This window comes from Carettochelys insculpta, chromosome 2 (assembly GCF_033958435.1).
Source record: "Carettochelys insculpta isolate YL-2023 chromosome 2, ASM3395843v1, whole genome shotgun sequence".
Classification (NCBI taxonomy): Eukaryota; Metazoa; Chordata; order Testudines; family Carettochelyidae; genus Carettochelys; species Carettochelys insculpta.
In genome coordinates, this window is record NC_134138.1 from 92,483,549 (window position 1) to 92,493,905 (window position 10,357).

Sequence of the window (10,357 nt, forward strand, 5' to 3'; positions counted from 1 at the left end):
AGTAGAAGAGAGCATCAGGAACACTAGAGACCATAGAAGGAGAGTGGGGAGCTTCAGCAGATCAGGAGTGGGGACTTGAGACTGCTGCAGCCTGGAGAAGGTACCGTGGGAATCCTCTAGGGACGTGGCCCAGGGAGGAGAGCTGCTGTGCTAAGGGCTAAGGGAGTCACCTCTTCCCTCTAGCAGCCGCATAGGGTCCCTGGGCCAGAACCCAGCACAAATGGGCAGGGGCCAGGTTCCCCCCAGACCACCCCTTGCCCAAGTGAGGGCAACTGGGCCCTTAAGTGGGCCCAGTGAACTGAATAGAGGCCAGAGGCCCAGGAATAGGACTGACTTTGTCACAAAACTTCATAAGCTTTTTATGAAATCACACAAATGATAGCAAAAACAAAGAAATCACATACTATTGATGAAAAGCTTGTTATTCCAGTTTCTATCAGAATCGCTAAAATTATGTTCAGTAAAAATGAAATTGTCAAAATGAAAAATATCCCACATTTGAGTGATACAATAAAAATCGACAAGATGGCAGTAAGACATAATAAAACAAATTACTGAAAAAAAGAGTTTGCTTTACAAATCGACAAATCAACAGATGAAAGATTGACAATAAAGATGAAAAAGAACAAGTTATCAACTGTACTGCTGTAAAGAATTTGACACTAAAACAACGGGGAAGAAATTTTTAACTTGTTGAATGAACAGATTTTGAAACATGGATTTATCGGAGTGGTGCGTATCTGTGTAAACAAACAAAGCAGCAGCAATGGTAGGTTGATGAAATGATCTTCTTGCTCAATTGAAAATCGTGAACTCTTCAATGAAGTGGACTTGTATCATTCACAGGAAAGCATTGGCTTCAAACAACTGAGTCAAGACTTAAACTCTCTGCTAGAGGTTGCACTGAAGACAGCTAACCTCATGAAATCTCAGGCTCTAAATGCACATGTTTTTTAATGCTGTTCCATGATATGGGTTCTAAATATATTACTGTATTACTTCATTCTAATATTTGATGGTTGCCATGTGGAAGATTGTTAAACCGTCTGTTTGTGGGATTGGCTAGGGGACAGTGGGGGCTTGCTACAGGAGCTGGGAGGAGTCCTACAGCAGCTCTGCCCCTCCCTCACTGTGCCATCCCCAGGCAGAGCCTGAGAGTGGCACTGAGCACATGTGCAGGCCCTCCATTCTCCCTGCAAGCAAGACAGCCTCCCCCTCCACTGCTCCTGCCTCCTCTTCCTCTCACTGCCTCCTAAAAGGCAACTAGCCGCCATTCCTGTCTGTACCTAGGACCAGATCATAGCAACCTAGGTAACCACGCTGCTTCTGGGCAGGCAATAAGCTAGCAAGCCCTGCTCCATTGCAGGAAGTGGGCTGGCTCACCCTCCTAAGCCATCCCACACCTCCTGGTCCCATGCTGGGCAGGGCTGAGCTCCAGCCCTGGGCTCATCTTCTCCCCCGCCCCCCCCAAGCACACTGCAGCACACACAGCTGGTGTGTCCCTATTTTTGGGGGCGGGGGGCGCGCTCGTCTTTCTCTGTGTGTGGATGTTCACTGTAACCACAACCCAGCTTCTCCAGTGGGCCAACTCTTGCTCCTGGTGCCACAGAAGTCAGCCAGCCTCAGTAGTGTATATCTGCATAAGGGTCACTGAAACAAGCCACAATCCCTGTCCTGGTTGAGTTTTTTCCATCATCAACCAACACTTTCAAACATTAACCAGTGTATGTGACAGTGTGTAACTGATACTGCTTCAGCATCCATCCTTGATTGGGGACGAATAGGACTGGAAGGTGCTCTCTTCCCCATCCTGCTGAGTATCTGGTCCATTACATAAAACATTAAACAAGGACTGAAAAATCAAAGTACAGGTGGTAGAAACTTAAAAAAATATTTTATTTATATAAAAATGTTGCTTTTCTTTCTCTGTTGTAACTTCAAAATGACAGAAACAGATTGTTAGTCATTTTTAACTTAGTTTCCAAAAGTGTGCTTGTTTTATTTTTGTATATAATTTGTCAACATATTGACGTGCTTTCAAATGACTATCAAAACACAGTAACATACATTTCTGCTTCTGTAACAGACACAGGAACAGTCATTTCTAAAAGTATCCATTATATATGAATTACTTTGAAAATACTAAAAATTTTTGTATCCAAAATCAATTTTAGGGGGACCAACTAGGTTTTCTTAAAATGTTGATGTGTATATTTTTCAATTTGAATCCCTTTATTTGATGGGATGCAAGAAATATTTTTATTAGCACTGTTTTGCGCTTAAATCCTATCTTTCAACCAGTTAAAATTCTCTAAAATATTATGAATGAAATACAGGCTTCACTGAAGTCAATGGCCACATTCCTATTGACTACAAAATGACCAAAATTTCACCCTGTGTGTCTGAAACGCCTTTTTATGCATTTTAGTTTCTGCTTTTTGGCCTGTTACTTTTAATAGGTGTTTCTTTTTGAGTAATATAATCTGGATTATAGGTACAGACCAAATCCTGCACCTCTGTGCAAACAGCCCCCTAGCCCTGCATTCAGGGAGTAGAGAGTATTATTGTTTAACAGTGTGATTAATCGTTTGATTAATTTTTAATTGCACAATTAATTGATTAATTTTTAATCGCTTGACAGCCCTAAATGTCAGATACGATTTTTCATCCTCTGCTGAATCCTTTTAAACAATGTAGTTGGTCCAGAGTGTCATGTAAGTGATGCTGTCTGTAAGGAAGCTTACCTTGCCTGTATTAGGTCCATCAGCCTTATTTATTAGCAGTCATTTTAAAAAAAGAGTCCACAGCTTAATTGTTCTTTTTACAGTTTTCCATTTTTTGTGTTTTATTTCCCTTTTGTTCTTCTATTAGATCTTCTTCAGCAGTACCGTACAGCAGTGGAGAAGTTGCATACTGTTAATGAAGATCTTCATTTACATTTACAGTCCCTTAATTCTCCAGAGATGCAAAAGAAAAAGCAGGAGCTTGCTGAACAAGAGAAGAATCTCCAACAAATAGAGCAGAAATTGGGTATGTTATATTATCTCTTTGTTACCACCTCTTACCTCTCTGAATGGGGGAAGAAAAGGTAGCAGATGGATGACCATATATCCCATGTGTGTTTGTTTTCTGAAAACTAGAGAAACTAAGCTGCACAGGGAAAAGGTTATGTAGTGAAAAGTGAGTTTTTATTTTAAATTGAGATTGATTCCTTAAAATGATTAGTTTGTTTGGTTTTTTTTTTCCCCAAGGAAAATAATATAAAAACTTGGCAGGCGGTGTTATGCGTATTGATCCAGATGTACATTTTCTTTAAAGGTGTCTTTAACTGACCATATTTTTATTATATAAAATGGCCTATGAATATGAGAATCCGATCTCGCTAATAAGAAGTACATAACTTTTTATTATTTTTGTTTGCTAGTGTTAGAAATTGCTGCTTGTTGAAATGACAGTACAGAAAAGACTTGGACTGAGGGTGTTTCCTTAGCAAGGTATTGCAGGGCAAGTGAGTGCTTTCCCTTTTGGGGGCAGGGGTGAGGGTTATTCTCCTCCTAAAGGTGGGTGGCAGTCAGGTAGCAGGACATGGGCGCTCCCTACTCCACTGGATCCTATCTCAGCGTCTTTGCATCGGTAAATGTGTTCATACTAGGTCAGTGGGGGATCTGTCCAAAACATGCTTACACACTTGGAACAATGATTACTTTCCCTTGAGCTACTCTGTCCCCGATGCACTAGTCCAAGGTCTTAAGTCTCCTTGGTCTAAGCAGCTCTCAGCAGCTCCATTATTTCTTGGGTGTCTGCAGGAATTGGGATATTTGCCTGGGTCTCAGCATCTCTGGCTTCCACTACCACAGTGTGCATCCTCCCTCATCTGCAGTCAGCCTAGAATGAACTGAACTGCTCCTCTTTAGACCTGATCTCCTGGCGGCCTATGCCGCCAAGGGGGTGTGGCCTCCTCAGTCCAAAGGGTGGAGTTAATCCTTGCAGTACCTGTGTGGGACAAGCGTGCTCTGTCACACAAAAGCAAGACATTTCACTCTTTTTTTTAACCATAATTCCTTAAAGATAAACTTTCCAAAAGGAATATTGAGTTGATGTCAAACATTCCTATGATGTATATGAAATAATATGGAATGTGTTTATTCTCTGAAACCTACAAGTAAGTTTATAAGTGTTTTTTGTTTTGTTTGTTTTCCTTGAATTCAACCACATGTTAATATTAAGGAAGCAACCATTTTTATGGTGAATGACAAAACTTACCCATTCCAAAATTTTTAAATGATTTGCAGCACTGTTCCATGAACTTTTATATAAATGGTGAAAAAAAGGTTCTGTTCTTAATGTCCTTTTATTTCTACTTCTCAAAGGTATGACCCCATCAGGTAAAAGCACGGAATTATTACTTCAGCCAGAAGCACTTGATATGTGTGACAGTCCCACTCCTCCCAAAAGAATGAGAAGATAAACAATAAAAAAAAAAAAAAGAAGAAGTAGTAGTTCTATAGGTATGTCTTTCCTGAGTTCAGTCATTATTTTCCCCTGTACTAAACTAAGACAGAAAATTCTTTTATTTCTGCCTCAGGGAGAGGAGGCTTGGGGACTTTTAATAACACTCAATGGTTGGAGACTTGCACGTAAGATGGATTTAGATTGTCTGTAGGAGGGAGACTTCCCAAGAGATTTACAAATTCCTGTAGAACTTGTACTGAAACTTAAGTCTGACAGGAAGTCTTTACCAGCCAAGTTCTTCTCCCATCTCTGAAGTGACTGGTTGCTATCATAGCTACTGTGGCAGAGAGCTCTTTTTCTGCCCTTCAGCTCCCTTGCTGCTTACAAAAAACAGCATCTACATCTAAACTATTTGGGTAGCTAGATCAGGCATCGGTATTTGTACATTCCTACATAGGCTGTTCCAAATAAATGTCTGAGGTAGCATGTCTGGAACCATGTGATGACAGGAAAGACAAACAACTGATCTTTTAACACTTTGTCTCTTGTGCATATTAGTGTCTGTTCCACTTGTCCCTGTGCATTACAGTGCAAGGGTTCTCCTTAAGGATCCATGCTGACCAAAGTATGCATAACCATTGAGTTGCTCCTGTATTTTTCCCATTGCTCTATTATCTAGATTCTCGTCTGTTTAATCCCCAGCCAGACGGTCCACAGCCTGTAGCAGTGCATGGGAGTCTTCTGTCATAAGTGTAGGACTCTGCACTTTCCTTGTTGAACCTCATCAGATTTTTTGGCCCAGTCCTTCAGTTTGTTTAGGTCACCTTGAACCCTGTCATTACCTTCCAGCATATCTGGCTCTCCCTCTTCCCTCCCCACCCTCACAAGATTAGTGTCATCTGCAAATTTTCTGAAGGTGGAAACCAGCCCATCATCCAGATCATTAATGAAAATATCGAACAAAACTGCCCTCAGGACCATTCCCTGGGGCACTCCACTTGACACCAGCTGCTAAGTAGACAAAGAGCCAATGGTCACTACCTGTTGAGCCTGATGATCTAGCCAGCTTTCTGTCCACCTTATAGTCCATTCATCCAGGCCACGCTTCTTTAACTTGCCAGAAAAAAATACTATAGGAGACTATATCAAAAGCTTTGCTAAGTCAAGGCATATCATGTCCACTGCCTTCCCCATATCCACAGAGACAATTATCTTGTCATAGAAAAACAAGTAGATTGGTCAGACGTGACTTGGCCTTGGTGAATCCATGCTGACTGTTACTGATTGCCTTTCTCTCCACCAAGTGATTCAGAATGGATTCCTTGAGGAATTTTTTCAGGGACTGAGGTGAGTCTGTAGTTCCCTGGATCCTCATCCTTCCCTTTTTTAAAGGTGGGCACTACATTTGCCTTTTTCCAGTCATTCAGTATTTCCACCCTGATCACTATGGCCATGTCTACACGCGCCCAAAACTTCGAAATGGCCGTTTCGAAGTTTACTAATGCAGTGCTGAAATACGTATTCAGCGCCTCATTAGAATGCTGGCGGATAGCTGGCAGCTATCTGCTGTTAGGAGTAAGGGGATTTCAAAGTTGCTGGGGTCCTTTCAGAAAGGAGCCCCATCTGGACGAGCGGTGCAGCAGTGAGCCGCATCCATTTCTAAGTGCCGTGGCTTCCGGCATTCTAATGAGGCACTGAACATCTCATTATGTTATCCATTTATTCCAGAAAACTAAGTCCATACAACAGAACAAGCTGGGATGATTTCTTCACAAATTTTGATACATGCTCTCCAGCTAATGTAATTTGTCATAATGCCATTGAATGGAGTATAGCAATTTACATTAACTGAGGATCTGCCCCTTTACATCACTTATAGAATTGGTATATAAATGCTAATACCATATTTTGTCTTTTGTTCAGAAGAATGCATCAGCTCTCCTATGAAGAGCAGCAACTAGTGCAAACTCCAATATCAGATGTGAATGGAGCTCTACAGAAGAGAAAGCATAGCCCAATCAGATTTGATGGAAAGAAATTGTGTATTGAAAAATGTAAATAAGCTTTAATTTTTGTAAAGTTAATTTTTATTTCTAAAAGCTTTCAGAGTTCTACTTTTCTTGAACGTGGAAACGCTTTAAAATATACCCTTGTTTATTTATGCAATAAAATTGCTTCACTGCAAAGAGCATTGCAAATACAATATATTGTGGTGCTGTAAATGTAAATGAAATGAAAATTTTTCATTATGGAAGTGTCTTTATATGAAGTGGATAAAAGTTATTCTAAATTGCCCAGTTCAAGTAAATGAAGAAAGTTATAATTTCAAGGCAAAAATTTTATTATTAGAGCCCCAGTATGTTGAGATTCAACTAAAGCAGAATCCTTAGGCAGTTAACTTCAAGCCAAAGTCTGAGGTCCTGTTCAGGTAGTGGAAATTAAGGGGTTGCTTATATCAGATGCTATTAATAGAAGAGGCAATGTTTGTATTTAGGCACTGGATATGAAATGTCGGTTGATAGAAGTCTGTTCTTCCGTGGTATGGCTTGATGAAATAAGAGACTTTATGGGTGCCATGTGACTTTATGATCCCCAGACATTTTTTGTTTCCTTGTCACATTTAACAATGTGATATTGTCCTGTTGGTAAACTATTTTCTTTAGTGCAGCTCCTACAATGTGCTATTTGCTTTGTGTGCTAATAGGAAGAGGTCTTGCTTCAAAAAGTGAACAGTACATTACAAGCAATAGACAATTATGAAGAGAGATAAGAGAATTTTCTCAGATTTTCAGTTTTCCCCACAATTACTTCTCCATGCAGCCATTGTTAGTTAGCTAATTTATTTTCATTATCATGATGAGAGAGGGGATGGAAGGTTGTATTTGAAGGAAGAGAAGAGGTGGTGGCCTTGCTGACAAATTGTGAGTTGGGATCCAGTGCATAAGAAATGACAGAGAAAAGCACAAAGATGGTGTGAAAGAAGCACGCAACAGGGCCTGGAGATGAATAGCTTCGCTAGAGGATAGAGGCTGTGATGAGCCACTGAACAGGCAAACCACAGATCTGAAGGAACTTGAAAGTGATAATCAGAAGCTTACATTTGGAGCAGTTAGAAAGTAGCCAATAGAGGCATTTTAATGGAGGAAGAAACGGAGGTAAGGAAGATGATCATGGCAGCTGATTTTTGTATGGGCTCATGGGGGACAATGAGCGTCAGAGGCCAGAGAGGAACAGGTTACAGTAACCAAAATAGGAAATGGTGAAATACCTAGGGAAAAGTCTGCGTATGAAATCAGAAGGTAACATTTTCAAAGTGTGAAGTCCTACTAACTTTCACTAAATCATATCACCGTTCTTGAAAATTATATACTGAAAACTTTGGAACTGGAAAATATTTTGGAGGAAGCATTAACATATGGACAAGTTTTGGATGTGTAAGTGAAAGATGGGGAGGAGTCAAAGATGATCTTCAGGTTCTTCAAGTCACATGAATGATGATCATGTGGTCAATAAGTGACAAAATGAATATTCAGTGGGGAAGGAGTGAGTTGAGTTTTAACCTCAACTTGAGTTTTTAAATCATTGGAGAACAGGCTGAAATTGAAGTTGGAATGGAAGGAGACCTGTCAAGAGTGGAAAGGCAATTTTGTGAGTCAGTGTAATTCTATGGTGAAGGTTTAAATGAAAACTTAGGAGTATATGAGATCACCAAGAAGGGGTAAAATGATCAAGAATGGGGTCCTGTGGGTTACACAAGCCTCAACATATCCAGTCTTTGAACTTAAGTTTCTTCATTATCCATAGCAGTCTTCAGATTGTAACACTGGAGAAATGTATGTATTCTCATTCAGCAACAAGGGAGTTAGGTAACATTTTAGGCTGACGCGTATTGTGCAATGCTATCCATGAGAGTAACATTTGTTCTCTCTTAGCTGAACTAGGGTATGTTAGGAACAAAATAAGCAACTTCAGGAACAGAAATCCTTTTCAATGATCTTGGAAAATGCTGGTTAGCGGTGGACATGTTAGGATTGACATTTCTAATTTAAAAAAAAAGACTAAGCACAGAATGTAGTGAGCCACCTTGATCTATGATGTTATTCCAGGCATTGGTTTGTTCCACTGCTTGCTTTTCCTTTTAAAAATAACAATAATGTAAAATTAACTATACATGTCATCATAAAAATGTACTTCAATTTGGTGAGAGTACCAGGTGCCTCACATTTAATGGCTGTCAGAAAAATAGGAACTAAAGGTAAGGTGCATATCTGCTTCCATATGGATTTCATTCTAGCACCCTGAAGTACATGCACTGAAGCACACTAGTCCATTTTTGTGGGATTATACAGTATGTGTAATAATTAGAAATAGGAAAAATTGCACTGTAAATTGTTTTCTTATGAAGATACATAGATATTTAATGCAAAATGTTCGGATTTTCATGTAATTACACATTTAGTTAATAAACAGACTGAACTGAAACAGTAAAATATTTGGTTTATCCAGGACCATTTATAATTTTGTAATCTGAGTCCCTTTAAAACACACATATTCCATGAAAGGGGAAGGGCAGCTAGATTCCAAAGAGAAAATTGGACAGTTCTTGTATTTTGAACATATGATGAGCTTCTTTTTAGTATATGTTTGAAATGGGGCACAGGGGGTAATGGGAGTCATTATAATGATTATTTAACTTGAGGCCAGAAGAAAATAATATATACTAGTCTGAACAACTAATTTAGGCCAAAGAATGTCACCCAATAACTTCTACATCAGACCTACAACATCTGTTGATATTTAGCATATTTTTAGAAAGATGTCCAGTCTTGACTTAGACATGAAGTGTTGGAGAATCTACCATGTCCTTAGGTAAGTGATTCAATGGATAATACTCTTGCTGTTAAAAAATTGCGTAATGTTTGTAGTTTGAATCTATCTTCAGCTCCAAGCATTTGAATTTGTCTTTTTCTACTTGATTAAAGAGCGATCAGAAATCTTTTACCTGTGTAAGTACTTGATCAAGACACCTGCTATCTGCAATAAGCCAAGTAAATAAAGCTTCCTTAGTTTCTATAAGGCTTGTATTACCAAACTGAAATCTTAATTTTTCAAGAGATTTTTGTGAAGTGTAAATAACAGAACTTGGTATCATAGTCCAGTAATAATCTTGTTAATACCATAAACAGAGAGCCTATGTCTGTAGTAGACGCATCTCTCTACAGAAGTTGCTGTCAGAAGAGATGTTCCTACAAAACTTCTGTCAACAGATCACATCTACATATAAAAGCGGATTGATATTTTGATCGGCTCTGTCAGCAAAAGGATGCCAGAGCATCTACAGAGTGTTTTTGTCAATAGTTGTCACTAAAACACATGGGGTGCGTCTACACTTGCATTACTCTTTTGAAAGAGGTATGCAAATTAAGTAAATTGAAAATGCAAATCAGATATAAATTTGCATATTTGGCACCTCATTTGCACATTCACTTTTCAAAAGAGCATCTTTCGAAAGAAGAAAGCCAGTGTATATGCTGCTCTTTGAAAAGTAAACCTCATCTTCAAAAGAATCCTTCTTCCCATTAAATAAAGGGAAGAAGGATTCTTTCAAAGATGGGGTTTACTTTTGAAGAGCAGCATCTACATTGGCTGTCTTCTTTCGAAAGAAGCTCTTTAGAGTATTCAAATGAGGCACCAAATATGCAAATTTACACATGATTTGCATTTTGTTTACCTCATTTGCATACCTCTTTCGAAAGAGGAATGCAAGTGTAGACACACCCATATTGTGTAGACGTGCCACGAGTTTTGTTTACAAAACTCAAGTGGACATAGCCAAATAGTAAAACATCCCTGCTCCGACGTGATAGTCCTGTTTATCCATCCAAGGATTTCATTCGCCCTTTTA

The 10,357-nt window shown here is 39.3% G+C and overlaps 1 protein-coding gene across 2 annotated transcripts in view; it reads left to right on the forward strand.

Annotated features, from left to right (window-relative positions):
- Nucleotides 1-9,443, forward strand: part of SMCHD1 (structural maintenance of chromosomes flexible hinge domain containing 1) — a 207,175-nt gene extending 197,732 nt beyond the window's left edge. For both annotated transcript variants that reach the window (XM_074987361.1, XM_074987362.1), the window contains 3 exons: nt 2,872-3,030; nt 4,371-4,508; nt 6,376-9,443. In XM_074987361.1, the coding sequence (XP_074843462.1) occupies nt 2,872-3,030; nt 4,371-4,468 (257 nt within the window). In that variant the 3' untranslated portion in view covers nt 4,469-4,508; nt 6,376-9,443. The remainder of the gene's footprint in view (nt 1-2,871; nt 3,031-4,370; nt 4,509-6,375) is intronic.
- Nucleotides 9,444-10,357: the final 914 nt, after the last annotated feature.